Source organism: Ochlerotatus camptorhynchus, unplaced genomic scaffold (assembly GCF_037179485.1).
Source record: "Ochlerotatus camptorhynchus isolate MF236.1 unplaced genomic scaffold, CSIRO-AGI_Acam_v1.1 ptg000100l, whole genome shotgun sequence".
Classification (NCBI taxonomy): Eukaryota; Metazoa; Arthropoda; class Insecta; order Diptera; family Culicidae; genus Ochlerotatus; species Ochlerotatus camptorhynchus.
In genome coordinates, this window is record NW_027040590.1 from 181,664 (window position 1) to 202,875 (window position 21,212).

At 40.8% G+C, this 21,212-nt stretch overlaps 1 protein-coding gene across 1 annotated transcript; it reads right to left on the reverse strand.

Moving 5' to 3' along the window:
- Positions 1–18,653: 18,653 nt before the first annotated feature.
- On the reverse strand, positions 18,654–20,772 carry LOC135698992 (probable cytochrome P450 6a14). Its single transcript, XM_065219160.1, has 2 exons — positions 19,473–20,772; positions 18,654–19,408 (listed from the first exon to the last, which is right to left on the reverse strand). Exons 1-2 carry the CDS (start codon positions 20,548–20,550, stop codon positions 18,987–18,989), a joined length of 1,500 nt encoding a protein of 499 aa, XP_065075232.1. The 5' UTR covers positions 20,551–20,772; the 3' UTR covers positions 18,654–18,986.
- Between the last annotated feature and the right edge of the window lie 440 nt (positions 20,773–21,212).

A 21,212-nucleotide genomic window follows, 5' to 3' on the forward strand; every position in this document is an offset into this window, starting at 1 on the left:
AAAATCGTTAACAGAAAAACGAGCTAGTCTGAACGAGCTCGATTAACATTGATAGTTCACACATCGTGTCGCACTCTTTCAACCCAAAGGCTTATTCCAATTCTTCATTTCATCTCCTGCACTTCGCATCTTATGCATTCGTCATTTCGAAGTAGGAGGCTGGCAACCCCATATCAATCCTATACGTTTGACAGTAGGCAACATCACGGGTGTTATTTAAATACGGCCCGCCTGACGTATACATTTCGGAAAAGGACGGAAAATCGTGTTATAAGCAGAAAGACAAGAGCAGATGATAGCATCAAAAACATGGCCGCCAGTCAGGCTCCTGTTTCAAAGCCAATCTTCGATTGCCACTACACAGGCACGGATCATATTCGTGTATTCGGAGCTTTCCGAAGCTCAAGTTCAATCCAACCTAGGTGCGTATCTGTCAATAAGCTATTCGTGTACGTCGACGCCATGCTTTGCATGCACAATTTTACACACCAACTGCTCATTTGTTAATAACTTTCCACTCAGTTTTTTTTTAATAATTACTTTATTTGTACAGGCTCAATCGAAGTTTTCACTCAGTTGATGAAATTTGTTTTTCTTTAAAGTTATTGATAGATTAGAATCATAATTTACTAGAGATATGCAAAGAGCAGGTAAATCTTAACATTTGAATAAACACCAATGAATTTATACACTTAGAGTCCGAGATGTGCAGCGAGAATTTCTCACTTCATTTTTACAACGCATAAACAAGTACAGTTTATTACTAGAATTAAAATCTACCTTTTTCACGTATCTCTAACAAGCTTAAACTCTATTCTATCTACTACTTCAAAAAGCTCTATGTTTCGTCAACTGTGTGCAAAGTTATTCGGAAATGAGCAGTTCGTGACCAAACCAATCGCATGAACGCCATGAACATCTTGAAAAGCCCGATCAAGGGGTTTCCAAGGAGGTCGACATTGCTATCATCACCGAGACGCATCTGAAGCCCGAACTGAACGTATTCCTTCCCGACTTCCGGCTCGTCAGACTTGATGGCACCTGCTCTGGAGGTGGAGGAGCTAACCACTTCCAGCTGAAAACAATTGAAGCCATCGGAGTGGAGGTGAGCACATCACTTGGCCCAATCACCATCATCGCGGCCTACTGCCCCAAGCAAACCAACATCAGGGACGAGTCGTCAGTGGCCCTCCGCAAAGACATCATCAAACTCACCCGGAGGAGCGGGAACTTTATCATCGCTGGCGATCTGAACGCAAAACATCAAGCTTGGGGCAACGGTCGGAGCAATAGAAACGGCATCATCCTCAATGAAGACCTGCAAGAGGGTCACAGCGACCATCGACATCTTCGTAAGCAACATGGGACACAATGTCTCGCAACCTGTGGCATTCCAGGAGCTGAGCTCGGACCACTACCCGGTGGTGGCCGAAGTTGCATCCTCGGTAAACCGATTCGAAGCTTCCCGGCGCAACTACCATCGAGTCAACTGGGCGCAATATCAACACTGCGTCGACACAACCATCGACTACGATGTCCAACCGGGGACGTCGGAAGATGTTGACCGGTCTACAAACCATCGAGGAGGCAATTCCCCGGGCCAGGGAACAACACGTGCCAGTATCCAGACAGGTGAGTAATACTCTGAACCTTGACAGCCCTACCAAAGATCTCATTAGACTCCGTAACACCATTCGTAGGCAGTACCAGCGTACTGGCCTGCCTAACTTGAAGACCAATTGTAATGGATTAACAAAGATCATTCAGGCCAGGTTGGTGGATCTCAGAAATAACGATTTTGCTAGTAAGATCCGCTCTCTCCCAGAATGTGCTAAGCCCTTCTGGAAACTTACAAAAATTCTTAAAAACAAGCCTAGGCCCATTCCCCCACTGACCCCACTGGATCGTCCCGGCGACCCAGTGGTTCATCTGATAACTCCTGAAGAGAAGGCTGCCGCGATAGGTCAACACTTCGTCAGCTCCCATAATCTCGGACAAAACATCGTCAGCCCTCATGAATCTGAGGTTGCTGAAAATGCAACCAATCTTCTTCAGATTCCTAACATTTTTCCAAACGAATCCGAGATTACGGCTGACGAACTGTTGGCCTATATCAAATCATCTATAAACATGAAGGCCCCAGGTTTCGACAACATCCTGAATCTGGAACTCAAACACTTGAGTTCCAGATTCTACAACCATCTGGCACTAATGTTTAATCAGTGCATCAGACTTGGCTACTTCCCTTCGTGTTGGAAGTCAGCTAAAGTCATACCCATCCGGAAACCTGGGAAGGATCCGTCTTCTCCTTCAAGTTATCGATCAATCAGTCTATTCTCAGGGTTATCAAAAATGTTCGAAAGAGCACTGTACCACCGGCTCCTAACATCTGCCGATGAAAACAACTTGTTACTCGAGGAACAGTTTGGTTTTCGGAAAGGTCGTTCGACCGTCCACCAGCTGACTCGAGTAACAAACATTCTCAGGCGGAACAAGTCTGTTTCGAAAACATCTGCCATGGCGTTGTTGGACGTTGAAAAAGCATTCGACAATGTCTGGCATGATAGCCTGTTGTTCAAATTGTAGCAGTACGGTCTTCCAATCTTCCTAGTGAAGATCATAAACAACTATCTATCAGACAGGACGTTCCGAGTCTCTCTGAATGGCATTTCATCGGATGCTTTCAACATCGGTGCCGGGGTTCCACAAGGAAGCATCCTTGGCCCCATCCTATTCAACCTGTTCACCTGCGATATGCCGGCTCTCCCTGATGGTGGATCGTTGTCTCTATTCGCAGATGACACATCCATCGTCTACAAGGGTAGGGTCATCGGAGCTCTGACTGCCAAATTTCAGAGAAGCCTGGACGTCCTGTCTGAATATTTCAACAGCTGGAAGATCCGTATCAACGCGGCAAAGACCCAGGTCATTATCTTTCCACATTCTAAATCTCCTAGACTTGTTCCGTCGGAGAATAACAAGATCTGCCTGAACGGCATTGTGGTGGAATGGTCCAAAGAGGTCGTGTACCTCGGGCTAACACTAGACAGCAAGCTTCTTTTCAGGGAGCACGTTGACAAAACGAAAACCAAGTGCAACATCTTGAAAAGATCGTTGTATCGACTTATCAACAGGAAGTCAACCCTGTCCCTGAAAAATAAGCTTGTTGTCTACAAACAAATTATCCTTCCTGTAATCGAGTACGGTATGCCAATCTGGGAGAGTTGCGCAAAATGCCATCACCTTAAACTCCAAAGGACCCAGAACAAGATCCTTAGGATGGTCCTAAACAGTCCCCCGCGGACTAGAAATTCTGAGATCCACTTCCTGGCTGGAATTCAAACATTAGAAGAACGGAGAGTATTCATCCTGAAAAGGTTCAGAGACACCTGTCTGAGATCAAATCATCAGATCATACGTAATCTAGCACGATAGGTTTAGTTATACTCGTAGTTAGGTAGGTTATCACTTTTTTCAATTCAAATAAAACACATCCCCAAAGGGATATTCTGTAAACTAGGTGAAAAACGCAAATATTTAATTAGAATATCAAATTAAACAAAGATGAAGAACCAAGTAGGCTAATCAATTAAAATGATTAATCAATGTACTACCATAATCAACACAAATAAACATAATTTTACTACTACTACTATTTATCAAGAGCATTCTCCTTCGCCTTCCCGCCTACAGTACAAGCCGCTCTATTATTTGAGATCCATATCTCTGATGGTGGAGTTACAATAGCGTAGTCTGCAATAAGAGGGACTGTTACACTTTAATTTAAATCTCTATCCCTTTACCTAAGTAACCAGCCACATTTGTCACGAAAATAAACAACAGCTGGCAGGCACGTTTTAGTTCCAGCACTCTATAATGATACGAGGAATAAATGTTTCATTCTATCGAAGAGATTTCAGTTTCTAAAAGATAACCCACGAATTTTTTAAGATTTATGACATGCTTCATTGTCACTTCCATGGCTCTTAGAAATCGCAAACGAATGAAATTTCAATTCAAGCTGCTATTTGTACACACTTTAAAACAAGAATACTTAAACATATACCCATTTTAGCCATTGGAAATTGCCCATATGTGAAATCGGTGACAATTATTCTGAATCACCCTGTAAAAATCTCGTTGGTAACTTTTCCGGCTTATTCTGCCAAGTGAATCTTAGCTGATGATGTTATACGGCCGATTGAACTGCAGTCCCAGTAAAAAGTTGTGAAGAAACATTCAGTAGATTCTTTAATCTACTTCATTCGATTCAACAAGTTTGAAAGTGTCCAAAGTAGCATTCCTCGATGGTATTTGAGTTTTTTTTTTTAGATTTTTTGATTTGTAGTCATGAGTTTTCATAGTTCTAGGAATGTCAAAAGCTTCTGGTGTACCGCAGTTCCGGAAGTTTCTGGAATTTTTCTTGGTGTTTCGAGCATTTCTAATATTTTTGTTTCCCGAGTATTCAGAAAACTGGACTTGCAACCGGTTTTGCATAATTATACTGCTCTAGGAAGATGAGTATTCTTAGAGTAGCAATAGTTTTAAATTTCTCGCGATTCTTTTCTGAACAAAACAAGGCAGGATCTCAAGATTTCCATCCCCTATACCTTGGCCCCAAACAAGCTAAACTTCCTCACTAGGTCAAAACATTGATGCTCGTAAATCACGACGCGGGTAATCCAATTTTCCAGGGCAAATAAAACCGGCGAATGCTTCATGAATTATTTACCGAAAATATTACGACGTTATCCTCTATTTTCTTAACTCTCCCACGTACGATCGCCCATTCCATCCCGCAAACCCGTTACAAAACAACAACCACGTGTACTTTGTTTGACTTGAAAGGCCAGCTTTTGAACTTTCCTGTTTCATACTGACGTCGTCCGATGCCGGCCCGGTTAGTTGAGTTGTTGGTAGCCGACTCGTGTTATTGTGCATGGGCGGTGGGAGGCTCGTTGTTTATACAAAGGCTTCTCTTCGTTGGCCATCTATGTAACACGTACTTTTCCCAAGACAAAGGCCCCCAATGGTAAACTGATTGCATTCTTGCTCCTATGACGGACGAGATCTGCACGCTGTTGAGTGTGATTCGTTGGGGGTGTGGCGGCAAAGAGTAACATCAAAGGCTACAACAATGCTTGTTCATTTAGGGAACATTATTGCGGTAACCGACTGGTTGGCAGAATGTACCTAACCCTACCACTCAGTTAAGGGTGAGGAGGGGTGCAGCACAGTTGTACGGTTTTCCGACTGTTTACGAGATTTTATTTTCTCTGGCTTCGCTGCAATGGATGGCCTAGACGCTTTGCGAGGGTGGCACTGGGACGGGAAGTGATTGCGGGAAGAAGGTCGCGTCTTTACGGTGCGGGTGGGCGTCCGTCCGTTCAAGTGGTGGCATTAAGGACCTCGTAAAAACAATTACATGTTTGTGATTTTACGAGCAATTTCGTTCTATAAATGTCTTGAAAGCTCGATTTGGTGGCTGGGTTGCAGTGTGCTACTGCTTCTGTTCTTACCCTGGTGCTGTTTGGGAGTATTACTTGTTTTTTGGGTTGACCTAGATCGTTTCGCCTGTTGAAGATGAAGGTGGGAAAAGTTGTCGATTCTCTAACCCTTTCCCGTTCGGGGAGCACCAGTTGAACCTTCTGGGTGGATTGCGGGCATGGTACTTTTCAAGAATAATAGTAATAATTCCAAAAGCGGGAATTGAAATAAGTTTTCTGGTGAATGTATAGACTTTCTGTGGAGTCTTCTGCCGAGAAAATTTTAAGCTTTTCTCTTCTATTTTGAAAGTAATGTTAGACGAATGAACGTATGCTCCATTTCGGAAAGCTTTTTTTATTTGGTAGGCTCAATCACGTTAGCTTTACGGAGCCGATAGCACTAGTTTACATCATATTTGAACTTTTTGGAGGTCATTTCCCATCTAAAATCGTGCGGTGAATCCAAAAAATGTAGACAGAAAAAAAAATTCAGCAGGATAGTTTTCTAGATACAGCTTAAAATTTAAATTTTACTCAAAAAAAGTTTGATTGCTAAAATACAAATATCTTCGGTTGTAATAAAGCTAAATCAATTATTTTAACGCCAAATTAAAGGTAAGAACATTTGTATTCGATCAACAGGAAATCATTATTCAGTAAGATTAGAGTTATTGTTGGCACAACCACTACAAAAAAAAACTATTAACCTTGCTTCGAAGCTTAGCTGAAATCCATTTTTTTTTTGGAAATATGCAAAAAATAAAAAAATAAATAATTTAAATTATTACTTAACAACAATATCACTAATCTAACTGAAAAATGATGTCTTGTTGATCGAAAGTAAATTTTCTCGCCTTAATTTGACGTTAAAATATTATAGCTTTATTACAGCCGAATATATTTGTATTTAAGAAAACATTTTTTTACGTGGAATATCGTTTTTTATCTGTATCTATAAAACTATTCTACTGTGATTTTTCTGACTACATTTATGGATTCAGCGCACGATTTTACATAAGGATCATAGGTCAAACATTGAAGTTATTTTTTTACTTTTATTTGTAAACTTGTGTAATTCACTGTTCATTGGATGTAACAAAATTCACGTAATTTAATGTCTAGCAGGAGTTGAGCCGGATGCTCGTGGCTTACCCGAGGTTAGAGGGGTACATTGTCGAAGGATAGGATCAGGGTACGAGCTAGAATTAGGGTTTCTTTGTCTCGTCAGAGCGTTGTTTCGGTAAGGTTAAAATAATTTTAAATCAGAACAAGCTTTGATGAGTTATGAGTTTTCAAAGAAACTGAAAACAAAGAAAGAAAATCTGAAAACTTCGTCTGAAAATTTCCGGGAAAATTAACCACCCCGAATTTATTGAATTTTTGATCGTTTATATAACCATAAACTCTGCTTGTTGGCAAAATTTCATAAAATCTGAGACCATTCGGCCCATCTTTTTTGACAGCTAAAAAAATGCCCGGCACCCTCTCAGATTCCAATGAAACTTTGTGGACATAAAGCAGTCGAATATTTATGCAACTTTGCATCATCGTGTTAATTTTTTTATTCAAGCCTTCCGATTTATAAAACAATCAGCATTTAGCGGTAATAACTTTCTTAATTAATTATATATGTTTGCCGTTTTTAAAGCGAAAATTCAATCTTTTGAACCAAGTACGGACAATTTCCAGGAGAAGGAAGGCGAAAAAACTTCCAGTGAAAGAATAAAGCAGGTTTTCTGGAGGAAGTTTGAATGAAACTGTAAGAAATGTTGGAAAACCATGCAAGGAGCTTCCAAGACAAATATTGAGAAAGTTTTGGCGATAATTCAAAGAAACTTTGCGAAAAATCACATGACATATCCAGGGGAAGCCAGAAAAATTCGGAAATCGGAAATAAATTCCTGGGGAAGCCAGAAGAAACTCAGAAACCTTTCAACAGATGTCGAAAAAAACCTAAGGAGAATCGCTTATGGAAAAACTTTCAAAGGAAGACGAAAGAAACTTCTAGGATAATTCTATAGATATATTCGTTAGAATTTTAACATCCTGGAGATGCTGGAAGAAACTTCCTAAGATAGATTGAAAGAAACTTCTGTAGAAAGTCGGAAAAAGATTTCTTGGGGATGTTAGCACAACAGTTCCTTACATGTTTTAACTAAATATCCAGCAATTTTCCTGATATTCATAAAACATCCCTGAAAACCCTGAAATTGTCGGATCATAGGCTTCCCAAAAGCTCCATCAAGAGTCATCAATAAACTGAACTCCAGCATATTTTGATGATGATATATTTTGCTCTCACGGAGCTATACTTGTTGCTCAAGCTGGGCTCTCATCGCTGAGAGGGATGCGGAGCTCGTTCTCGGTTGTATATCGACTCTGCCTACCGAGCAGAAATTTTAGCTTTGTTATGCGCTTGCGCAAAGCAATAAACTTGGAGCTTCGTGATGTGTTCGTAGAGAGCTTGGCTCTTGATGGCTTCTCCCAGTGTGCATGAATGAGTGATTTTGTATTGTATTCGAGAAAGAAGTGCACAACATTATGGAACGAATGCATATATGCATAAAATTTCATTTGCGTTTCTGCGACATCTTGCAACCAACTGAACGGCTATGAATTAATCGATTCCAGACTCCAACTGATTTTAACCAACGCTAGACCAACAAATGAAATAGGCGGAACAACCAAACGTAATCAATGGCTTTAAACACAAATTACTCGAAAATCAAAGCACATCCAAACAATCTAACACCATCTGATAGAACAAACTTCCTTTATTGAATGGCAATTCTAGTTTACGATGAAGTGTTTTTAATCTCGAGAATTTTATGTTTAAAGCCATTGCTTACGTTGGGTTGTTCCACCTATTTCAATTGTTGGTCCAGAAAGATTTTCGAGCTACCATGTGTGCAGCGAGGGCAGCGAATTGAATGAATGAACATGTTAAAAGGCAACAGGAGAATATGAAAACATCACCAAGGGATAACCCATATACGGAGTAATTAGTGCATTTACTTGCTTTTCCTCGTATATTCTCAGTCAGAAATATAATTTCGTCTATCCACTCCTAAAGCACAGCGGAAAAAATGATCAAAAATTTTTGTGACTGAGTTTGAGTAACCCAAAAAATAGTCCCCAAGTAAAAAAAAAACATCAATATCTCAAAATGTAACGTTCTCTGGGAATGGTCCTATAGTCCATTGAATGTATTGTTCTGTATCATAATATTAAATGGAAGAACCATGCGTGCGTGCTCTTTCCGAATGTATAACGAAGCTCTATATTTACGGTTTCATCGAGTCCATCCCGAAGTTCAAAATTTTGTTTGGTGAGCAGAGCCGATGTAAATAACGCCTCACTCAAGAGCGAACCCCGCAACACTCATCGTGATGCGTGTTTGTGGAAGTCCAGCTTGAGCATCAATTTGAGCTCGAGCTCTTTTGCACTCTTTGGATTTTACATCATTGCTCTTTATATGTGCGGGATGAACTAGCCCACAATCAATGAGCATCTATACAGCATAATCTGAGTTCGAGGAGTTTAGGCAAGCCTGATCATACCTGAAATGCACTTCGGAATTTACCATGATTCCTCGGAACTCTCATGCAATTTTTCTGAAAGTGGATGGGTCTATTTAGAAGTTCTCTGATCATCCTCAAAGTACTCGGAACTTCCCTTATTATAATGAAAACTACCGCACAAATCTTTAATCTTCTTTAAAGCCCTCTGGACTTTGTTGAAGATTTCAGAAATTCTTACATGCTCTGACAATTTTCTTGAAATTAATGCATTAAAGTGCTCTGGTCTTCCCGATTTTTAAATATTTTAAACTTGTCTAAACTGCAATGTGAAAGTACCTAACTTCCCTTGAAGTTTTCACACAATTTTTTAATGTTCATGTTACTTCTCTTAAGTTTCCAAAATTTTGTGAACCTCTCGGAAAATTGCTGAAGTTTCCGGGAAGTTATTTGAAGTTTCAGTAATTTCTTTGAAATAATTTGATCTGTTCTGATGTTTTCAGAGCTTTCTTCTCCAGAAACAATGTAACCGTTTGTAACATTTGTCTTTTTTGTACTGTTGTTAGCTATATGTTTCATGCATGTCCTTGTTCAACTTTAAATAACTAGAATTTCCAATAAATAAACCCCTAGATTAAGTACACAATACACTACCACACTACCAACTACTGGAATCTAAGTCGAAGTAACAGTTCAGTGGATAAATTAGAAGAAAAGGACAAGACAAGATCAACATGCAAGGGACAAGTAATTAACAAAGGGATGTACTCTTTCACTTGCCAACTAACCAGAGAAGAGAGTAGAAGCGGATTAAATGGTAATAGTTGGCAAACAAATATAATAAAAACCAGATAACGTAGGAAGTTTTGAAAATAGAAGTGAGGAAGTAAATTAAACATAATTAGAGTGTGAAAAGAAGAGGATCAGGTATGCAATTAAAACCATTTGTGATGGCCCTGAGAGGGTTATTTGTATGCCCAATAGGGAAGGCTCCGAATAAGCTGTCTGGGACCGTTTCGTTGTTTGAAGAGCTAACTTCGTTCTCCCACGAGGTTCAGGAAGAGAGATCTGGTCCTCGTTGCACTGACCAGGGGATTGCCTAGTCATACCCACGGACCCAGTTTCGTCACCAATCGGGTTACAGGGCCATAGTAGTGAGTAACTGGAACCTACTCTCGCCACGGATCATCACCGGCAATTGTCGGCGGTTGATAGCGTCGTTCTTCTCGAGCCCAATCACCCCCACGTTTCCCGCCATCAAGCTAGCCATCATCTTCAAGACCATCCCCACCACTACCAACCAGCGTAGTTCAGCAGTTGCCGGCAGGACAGGTATAGTTTAAACGAACACACTACACACCACACACATACACACAGCATGTTAAATTTTAGGGAATTAAAGAATGCGAATGACAATCATTAGCTTTTTATTCAATTATAACACACTATCCAAGTCCTGATTAGTCCGGTAAATCTACACCAGACTAAGTATAGTTCTCCAGATCGAGCCAGCCATCAAAAGAGGTCATTGGATGACCCACCCTAACTGGCAGGTCGTTGCTTAGCCAAGCCCGCCGAGGTGTTTGTCTAGTAACCCTTTAGATACCCCAACCTAGCAGCAACAACAATTAAAACCATTCCTTTGAAGTTAATTGAACTTGTGAAGTTTACAATATATTTTCGATATTTCCATAAGTTAATTCGGAGTTCTCCGGATTTTTGCAGAAATTTCCGGGATCTCAAATTTCAGCAGAAGTTAATGGAAATGTCTTTAATTTATCGGTACATACCCTTACAGCTCTTTAAACTTACCCAAAAGCCTGTACTTTTCTGCAATTCTGGAACTTCTTAAAAGTTCTTGCAGTTTTTCTGATGAAAAAACTGACGGGAGAAGACGGAATAACCTTTCGAGCGAAGCCAGAAGAAGTCGAACTACCTTTCCGGTATGAATTGGAAAATAACTTACGGGGTAAGGTGAAATATAGAATAAACTCCAGGAAGTTAAACAAAATTATCATTTTGATGAACCTACTGAATACAAGCACTGTGGCGCCAATGATGTAGTGGTAAGCTTGATTGCCTCTCACCCCGAAAGGCTTGGGTTCAATCCCAGTCGGCGCAGCTGGGATTTTCTGAGGCATAACATCTCTGATCACGCCTTCCGCCGGAAGTAAAGCCGTTGGTCCCCGGTTCATGAGTTGATGGGTCGATAGGTAGGGTCAAGATCGACGGAAACTAAATCAACGAAAAAAAAAACTGATTAAACGTATTTCCCAATTCCCAGGAATAACCGGGATGAGTCATCAGCTATTTGTCGATTTCTGGGTAGTCAAAATCCAACCCATGGAAATGGAGACATTAATTGAAAGAGTTCCTAGCATAAGATAGATGATTATAGATAAATAATTTTTTAGAACAGACTCTATAAATTTTAAATATTCAATAAGATGAAAGTGTATCACAATTGTTTCCTCTGACAGTTCAGTGCGGGCATTTAATTATCGGTATAAGCACATAACATATGTGGAACTTCATGCAAAATAACTGACTAAAAGTTTACTTCTTTTTTGTGTTGCCTCAGGGGTATAACTAGTATAGTTGGGCATCGATCTGTCAAAATAAAATTTTCATGAAATCGTTCACAAATACCAATGTCGAAAACGTAAACAGTGGCTTCTTTCGTAAATTTCCCGTAGTTCAAAGTCAATCCATGTTAGCCAGCAATACTATCAGATGGAGGGACTCTCTCTCTCTACATAATCATCGTGATGGTTTACTTGAGTGGTTTTTCATTCTCTAGAAATGCACAGAAAAAGTCATTGTTTACTTTTGCGACATTGACTCTTATGAAAGAGAAGCAGATATATGGTTGGATGCTCAGTATAAGCATTGAAGTTGACGACGATTCTGCAACACAAGCATCTGGCAATCTGCGCATGAAATCTAGAAAACTTGTTCTTAGGGCTGTTCATAAACTACGTAGACAGTTTTTTTTTGGATTCTTGACCCCCCCCCCCCTCTCCCCTGCGTAGACAATTTTACATATTTTTTTTTTAAATTTGTATGGCCCGTGGATAATTGTCAATCCCCTCCCCCCCCCCCAACTTTATACGTAGTTTATAAACAGCCCCTTATCTATTCACTCCACCATGGTACCAGTGAGGCGCCGTCTCTGCACGCAAAGCTTGAGAGTATGGGATTTCTATAGGAGTGACAGGGTAAGGAAATGTCCACCATGTCTCACGTACAGACTGACATTTGCTGTTGGGGATTTACCATAGGAGTAAAGAGTTGCAGAGTGGCCGAAAAGGCGATTTGTAAATTGTCAAGGTAATGCGGCCATTCGTTTTTTTTTCGACTAGCTCTACAGGGGGCTTATCAAAGGATTTTTTGACTGGTACTTCCAAGTCGGTCAGAAGCCAATCAAGAGCGTTATTATCCAGTAATATTGTTCACTGTGCTTTTAGTAAGTCAACTATTTATGTTATGAAATATTCTGTTGATGGATGTTGACGTTTACATTAACAAAAATCGATTTTTTTTTTTCTAAAGAAGCTAGAGATAAAATTAGGGTAAGTGTGCCAGATTCAGGCACTAGTGTCGGCCCTATGATAAATTTCACATTTTAACATTATTTTCATTTTTTTATTTTCGATACAGATACATATGGTTTGCCATAAATCTTCGCAAGTTAAACCATGAAAATTTATTTCAAATTTGATTTAGGGCCTAGGGCCACAAACAGGACCTCTAGTGTCAAAACTGGTGCAGTTACCCTACGTAAAATAGATCCAAACGATTACTTTCGTTTGTAAATAGTGCTTAATGTTGCTATCGAAGCGCTCGATTTGATTTATCGTCCTGTTTGCGGATGAAACTATGGTCACCTCAAAACACTTCCGCATTAACCTAGACACTTGTTTCAAAATTTTACTGCTTCTCGCTGGACTTCAAAATGTATGCAGTAAACTCTTAATTTGCGCGATCGTATTTTTCCTCATAAGAATCCAAATGAAATCAAAGTTTGATGCAATTGATGCTAATCAATTAGAAAAAAAATAACGAAAAATATGGTACATACATTTATGTTCTAAGTTAACAGATAAAAAATTTAAAAAAATATACGCGCGTGAATTTAGAATTCAAAGAACTAGACAAGTATTCGCGTGGAGTTTCCCCACTTTTTTGCAATAACTACAGAAAACAATACGTATCGCTTTTAAAATTGGGCAGCAAACAGTTAGCATATAGTAGCTTACAATGAAATATCAGGATTCATCGTTGGCTGGCAGGTCATTGCATCAAATATCGGTGAATAATGTCTACTTTTTTTAAATTCGACGTTAATATATGTTTTGCTGTGTAAAGAAACGTGATGAATTTGTTAAATCCAGCTATATAGCTATAAATAATTAACGACAAAAAAGGGCACAAGTTCAGAAGTGCTAAGAAGTCATAGAATTATAAACCAGGTTATTATTATTTTATAACAATTGACTACCCCCTTGATTCCCTTTCTCATTTTACAGCTGGTATAATCAATTTGACATATCGATGTCTTTCTATACCACTTGAAATCACTGAAATGGGGTCGATTTTTAATGATCGAGTTCCACATATGTTATGTGGTATAAGTCTGTATGAAATCTCAAAAATCATTTATCTGAAAAATCGTATCTATTTACCGGTATCAAGCTCGAAAATCGGTATTGATGGGGAACGAGTACCAACGTCTTCGCCATTGAAGTGGCTCATCCCAAGAATAACCAAAGAAGGTGTGATCCGAGTTGGTGGAAGACTCGACAACGCACCCGATCGTCCTCTCATCAAAGCATCTGCTATCCGATCTGTTAGCCGATCACTACCACAAGACACTGCTGCATTCTTGCAACGATTCACCAGAAATTCTGGATCATCGGTAGCCAAAACCTTGTTCGGCATACGTACCACCAGTGCCACATGTGTTTCCGCAGCAAATCCGTCCTGGTGCAGCAGAGAATCGCCGATTTGTCCACATCAAGAGTCACTCCGACAAGCCCCTTCGCCGTATGCGGGAACGACTACTGCGGCCCGTGTACATCAAGTCGCCGATCTGCAATCGGACGCCAACGAAGACATACATCGCCATATTTGTGTGCTTCGCCGTTCACATCGAGCTTGTATCCGATCTGTCTACGCCGGCTTTCCTCGCCGCTCTCCACCGTTTCGTCGCTCGCCGTGGAAGGATGATCGAAATCTACAGCGACAACGGCACCGCTTTCAAGGGTGCAGCTAACGAGCTGCATAGAATCTACGAGATGATGATCAATGAAGCTGATCGGAAGCAAATCCTCGACTAGTGTGCTGCAAACGAGATCATTTGGCGTTTCATTGCGCCCCATGCACCCCACTTTGGCGGTCTGTGGGAGGTAGCCGCCAAATCAGCCAAAAACCACTTGTTACGTGAAATCGGCACAGTCAACGTGAGCTACGAGGACATGTACACTAGACTGATGCAAAATTTGCAGTGCTTAAATGGTTTCAAATCGGGTCCTGATTAGCCTCTCAAAGTTACAACTCATTTGGTTAGAAACAGACTTCACACAAGCCATTTGAAGTTTACATGTATATTACTATGGTAAATCTCAACTTTTTGTTCATTGCCTTCTAGTCTTTTTCCATATTGAGCTGCGAAACAGTTCGATAACCATTCTTATAGAAAATTTTCTTAGCTACAACTTTGCTCAAGATTGTTTCTATGTAAAACGAGATAGGAAAAAGTTATTAATTATTTTAAGAGAGTGGTAAACTTATGACAAGTTCAAGCAGCTGCTCTGTAGGCAACACTGTATTTTGCAGTGTGACATAGTAGCCATGGTTTGTGTGTCCTATTCAACGCCCCAGAAACACCAATGTTGCCTGCTGAGCAGTTGATTGAGCATGATTATAAGACATCAGTGCATTGAACCATTGATAACTTTCGATTCTTGCATTTAATCAAAAAGTGGTCTTGAGCAAAGTTGTAGCTGGAAAAATTTCCTATAAGTACAGTTGAAAACTTTTGAAGCAGATCGATATGGTGAATTATTAGATAGACATAAACAAAAATCTTGGTTTACCATAGTAATTCCCAAACAAACTTTAAATGGTTTGTGCCATCTCAGTTTCTCACCAAATGGGTTCAAATTTTGAGATGTTAATCAGGATCCGATTTGGAATCGTTTAAGTATTGTGGAGCGAAAATTTCAAATTTTGCATCACTCTAATGTGCACTCTTCTCACCCAAATTGAGATGTGTTTGAACTCCAGACATCTAGTTCCGATCCCAACTGATCAATCAAACATGGAAGTCCTCATCCCTGGACACTTCCTGATCGGAACCAGCTTCCAAGCCGTCCCGGAACATAATCTGTGTGACATTACGGACAATCTTCTTACCCACTGGGAGCTCACACAGAATCGGTTCCAGAGAATCTGGTCCAGATGGTGCCCACGAAGTGCAAGATACCAGTCACCATTGAACTTGAACGAATCGTGGTGATTAAGGACGACAACCTACCACCGATCCAATGGCCGCTCGGGAAGATCATCAATGTACATCCGGGCAAAGACGGAGTGGTACGTGTTGTCACCCTGAGAACTACAACATCCGATGCCGTCATCAGACTCGCCGCAAAGATTGCTCTACTACCGGTGCCGGAGAACCGTAATCCGGATTCCGAAGAATGAGACCTGGTAGAGCACGCCGAAATTTGCTCGAGGCCTTCGTGGGAACCCAGCAGGTTAGGCTCTTATTCCTCTTCGATCCTCGTTTGGACCCTACCCGAGGTAATCCTCACAGCTAAAAAAAAGTAGTGTAAATTTCCGTTACTATGATGCACATAAATGGAGCGTCATATATCATACAAATTTAGATTATAGATCGTGTAAATTTATGAGACTTGTCATGTAATATCCCATATATTGTATGCAACTGTCCACTTTTGTTTGCAACATTTCTTGCAAGTTGCTAGTTTACGTGAAAAGGAAGTTGACATGTATGAATGTTTGCATGCATGGATGTTAACATCGCCAGTAAAAATCAAATTTTTGGTGTGCTGCCTGGAAATCGATTTGGAAAAATCCTCTTCGATCCTTCAGATTCTCATAGTAATATGCTTGTAAATCGATGTGGAGAAACGTTTTACTGCCGCCATGGCACCTTATCGCAAAAGAAAAGGGCAATCGCTTGATCCTCCTTCTGATGAAATTAATTTGAGCAATCAATTTGTTATACTTATGATGATGAGAATGATTCTTCATCCAGGAAAAATTCTAGTAAACTTTCCCGGCTTCATGCTAAGAAAAGGTCCCCCCCCCCATTGTGATAACCACTTCCTATTTCCATGCTCTTTGCACGGAACTTTTAAACTTCGCTAAATTCAAGTTTTCACTTCAAATTGACCGTCAAGGTGAATGCCGTGTATTGGCTGAAACCTTGGACGGATTCAAACGTCTTCTCAAGTATCTTACTGAGAAGCAACACACATTTTTTTTTTAATTTATGACACCAAAACTGAGCTACTGTTCAAGGTTGTCTTGAAATGTGTAACCTTCGACCTGTTTCAACCTTATATACTATATGTTGGTGTCAGATTTGCCTTATCAAATACCATTGTATTTAAATATAAATTTCATGCAAGAATTTATTGAATTATATAAATTAAAACCTAATAAATTTATTTCTATTTTATGAACTCCAATGCCGTAAAGTAGAAAACATTTTTTAATAAAATAGACCGAGGAAGTTGTGAACCGTTGTCATGCTTAATTTTGGAAATAAAAAAATCATTCCAAAAGACGAGCAGCACGATAAAAATACTGAATGTATCGTCAAATGAGACGACTCACAACCCTTCGAGTCAGGTAGGAGTTGTGCAGATAGGGTTTTTGAAATTCTAGCTAGTGCAGGGAATCAGGTGGCTCCACTGCTCGAACATTGCTACACCGAAGATTACCACCTACTGCTCGACTCGCACGAAGTGAGAAAAACCCGAAGGCGCGTAAATCACGTGATACAATCGTCATCGATGGGCTGATGATCGTATTATGATAATTGGCTACCTAAATTCAAACCCGGCACTTCTATATAAGGGTCCCCGATCCTTAATAGAGGTCTCTTGTATCCTGGGAAGCGAAGAAGATTAGTGCATTTTAGAAAGTTAGTTCAGCAAGTGAGATTCAAAACCGTTATTCTACCGGTGTTAGAGAAGTTAAAGGACAGTCAGTAATAAGTACTCTTGCCGGTTGAGTCTCAATAAAAAAACGTTAAAGGAGCTTAGCTCCAAGTGAAACCTAACTCGCGAAGAACAATACACGGTAGTGCGCGCTTTAGTGGCCACGTAGTGGTAAACTGGACCTCCTTATCACTGACGTAGAGGCCAGTTAATATTCCGAGAGGTCGTCTTCCGGTTTGTGTAATTTAAGTCGACACCCTGAAGAACTGTCCGTGAAGTTTAAAACCGGTGAGACAAGGGGTCGCGGTGTGAGTTAGGTTGAATTCCTCTCGAAGTGTGTGAAGATTGTGCACAGTGAACCGCTTCCCAGATGCGCTGAACCGGTCGTACGTCAACACACGTTTTGTATCGGAACGGTATCAGCATCGGCCCTGCTAAGGGTGAAGCGATCCAGCGACGAGGAAACACGTGGCATCCAACGGCAGCAGCGGCGGCGGTATCAGCGAGGCAAGCATCAGCAGACATCAGACAGTGAGTCAAACCCTTAGAACATTTTCCTTTTCCTAAAATAAAAAAAAAGTGCTCCAAAGTTTGATTGAATGTCCTATGAATATATTTTTTGGCTTGGTGTTCTTAACGTAACGCTTGTGTTCTAAATTCTGCATGCACCGAAAGAAAAGTTTCAGGTTGGGATTTTGTCGTTGGTTGTATTCAGGTGAGTTTCTTCTAGTGCGGTTTGCCGACCCTGAAAATTAGAGTTAAGCTAGCTCGGCTGGCTAGTGAAGACGTCCGCGCCAAATACGGTGGGAAGTCTTCATAAGTTACAAATGTCTGCCCAGTGGAGAACCCCTGGATCAGATCAAAGATGAACTGGCAAAATTACTTTGAGTTGTGCCAGTCCAAGTAATCAAAATGGAAATGAAAACACGTTCTGGACCATTGGGCGCCGCTTGATGGGTAAGGGAAAAAATAAAGAGAATTCATTTGAAACCGCGCCGAATAATTCGTTCCGTATTTTTTTCTTAAAATATAAGGAATAAATAGTATGCACTTGAGTGTCACCGTTTTAAAATCCGTTAATTCAAATCCAAAATAGACCCAAATGATGTTCCATTAAGTGGACTATGCTTTATGTTATACATGTTAGAAGAGAAGACAGAATGACTTTCAACTGGAAGTGATGGTTGACGGCTTCATCGTCGCTTGACGATTTTCGATTGAAAGTGGCTTTGGACGGCCCTGCTCTGGGGCATGTCATATCTGTGTAGAATGATGTACTATCCGTTTATAATAGAGCGTACAGTTTATTTGTTGTGGAAGCATTTTTACTTTAAAGATGGGGATGCCTTGCCCAATTGAAAAACTAACATTTTAGTGTTGTCGTATTTTTTAAATAAAAATGCCATTGTAGAAAAATAATTGATAGTAGGTTACTTCTACCCTACCCTACCGTATAATTTACGACTAAGCGGGGCAAACAGCGTACAAAAAAATCGCGTAAAAAACTACGTAAAAACCGGTTAAAAAATACTTCAGTGTATTATACTTTCTTATAGACATTGTATGGTAGCTATTGAACCAAACTATCGTACCAAACGTATGATTGGTTTGTTCACGTCGAAGCCATATTTGTACCATCCGCTCGATATGACGGAATTGACCGCTTATGCCGAAGTAGTTCTATACCCTAGATACTAGTTTTGAAATAATTAAAAATCACATTCTTGAAAGAACTCATAACAAGCTCTGCAATCGGATTTGAATTGCCACTGAAATCCTTTCGCCAACTACCGACAAAGTTTTTCAACCTTTAACCACAATCCCCCGGCAGGAGTCAACACCGCATGTCGAGGTGAGATCACCAACGGAACGACCGTCTTGGAACTCCGCGAAAATCTAAAATTCATCAACAGCGCAGCCAGTCCAATTTTGGATTCCATCATTCCGAACCGCGCCGCTATACAGATTCGTGGTCCCTCTCCGAACGGCATAAATGTGAACGGTATCCGCTTGGCCGCTTCCTCCGGACTGAACCGGTCCGGATCGTACCGTTCCGGATCCGGATAGAACTCCGCATCGTGATGGATGGCGTACACTGGAACCATGATACCCATACCCTTCTTGAAGACCACGCTGGAATTGCGCACTTGGTAATCTTTGGTGACGCAGCGCACCAAGTTTGCTCCCGGTGGATATTTTCTTAATGATTCTGCGAAGCCAAGAATAATGTGTCAACAATTATGTGTCTAATTATACAGCGATCAACAACCTACCGTTAATACACTGCTCCAGATAGTGCATATCCATCACGGCGTCGTAATTGAAGCCACCGTGTTTTGTGACAGCAAGTTGAACGCTCTCTCGGGCACGTTCTTGGATGTCGTCGTTCAGAGATAACTCGTACAAACAGTACGACATCGTTGTACTGGACGTTTCGAAACCACCTAAGAAAAACACAAACGCTTGTGCTACTACTTCGTTAAGAGTCAGCGTCCCGACCTTTTCCTCCGATCCCTCGAGTTCACCTTTCTCCTTCAACTGCATCAACAGGTTCATAAAATCGTTTCTCTGAACATGGCTCTTTTCGCGGTAGGCAATCGTTTCGCGAACGACGTTGAAGAAAAATGCTGAAACATCCTCTGGCACGGATTTCACATGGGCTTTTCTAGCTAGATTTTGGAACGTGGATATAAAGAAGAACTTGAATATCCTCAGGGGTGGGATTTCAAACATCTTATTGCCCATTTTTCGAAACTCGACCTCCGGGTCGGCCAAACTGTTGCAATCGATCCCGAAGGCGCATGTTCCGATCACATCGGTGGTGAAACGAGCGAGCAGATCCTTCATTTCGACTTCCGGATCTTCGGCGGAACACTTTTCCATACACTCCCGAAACCGTTCCGCCACGGTTATAATGGTAGGACACATCATCTTTAGCTTCCCCGAGGAGAAAGTTGGCAATAATTTCTTCCGCAGGCTAGTCCACTGGGATCCTTCGATGTTGAACAGGTGACCGGAAATGGGATCATCTTTTTCGTTGAAGTACATGCCACGATCATGAAAATACTGGAAGTCTCGCACCAGGACGTCTTTGATCATATCCAGATCCAGCGCCAGGGCAACCGGGTTGGTGAAAAAGTAGATTCCTCCGAAGGGATGCTTTCCTTTCATTTCTCGGTAGAAGCGGGTCATCAGCTGGGACGAGTGAACACGTTTTCCGGCGGGTCGTATGTTCCCAAACGGGAACAATGGTTTGATGTAGGGCACTCCATGCTGCTCCCAGAATGAATACTTCCTTCGCACCAGCAGAATTAAGAGCGTGATTACTGTTATAAACAGGTAAATCCACATAGTCGTTGCTCAATTGAGTAAATTAGTGCGCACTTGATGATAGTCTTCACTTAAGTGGAATCTAACAAGCGAAATTCTGTTTTAACAAGCCACTAGAAAGTTATTCTACCGACGGAAAATAACCGCTTATCACACGGATCACGAGTAAACAGTTTATATCATCACGCACTCAAGTTGATTCAACATTCGTCAAAACTGCACTGTTCAATCGTAGAACAACAAGCTGAATGAGAACTGCAAAGAGAGATGATAATGCAACAAGTACTACTTATGGCCTTACCAACACAACCTCCATTGGCGCTAATGAAGCACGAAGCGTCCGAAGTTCATCGATCGCCATAGGCTTGCAAGTATGTATGTGATTCCGCTTTCAAGCATTTTTCGCGACCGCGTACAAGTTCAAGGCCCAGCGGTTGTTTTGTTTATAGGCTTGGGCTAACCGGCAATCGGCTGTTGTTCATCTTCACTCGGTTCATTTCGAGTGCTTTAACTGTGATGGTATAAGACGTTGATGCAACGGTAATTAATTCTAATGAAATGCAAAAGCTACGTCATATCAAAGATTTTGCTAATCATCCGTTTAAATTGTCATCTCATCTAGGTTTGACTGCCCAATGATAAGCGCAATTGAAAACATCGTTGATATTTCTCGTAGTGTGCCA

Excerpts from the sequence above, each read along its gene's own strand:
- LOC135698992 (XM_065219160.1), bottom strand. The coding sequence starts at position 20,550 with ATGTGGATTTACCTGTTTATAACAGTAATCACGCTCTTAATTCTGCTG. Across the intron at positions 19,409-19,472 it reads TCTGGAGCAGTGTATTAACG|AATCATTAAGAAAATATCCA; the intron begins GTAGGTTGTTGA and ends TTGGCTTCGCAG.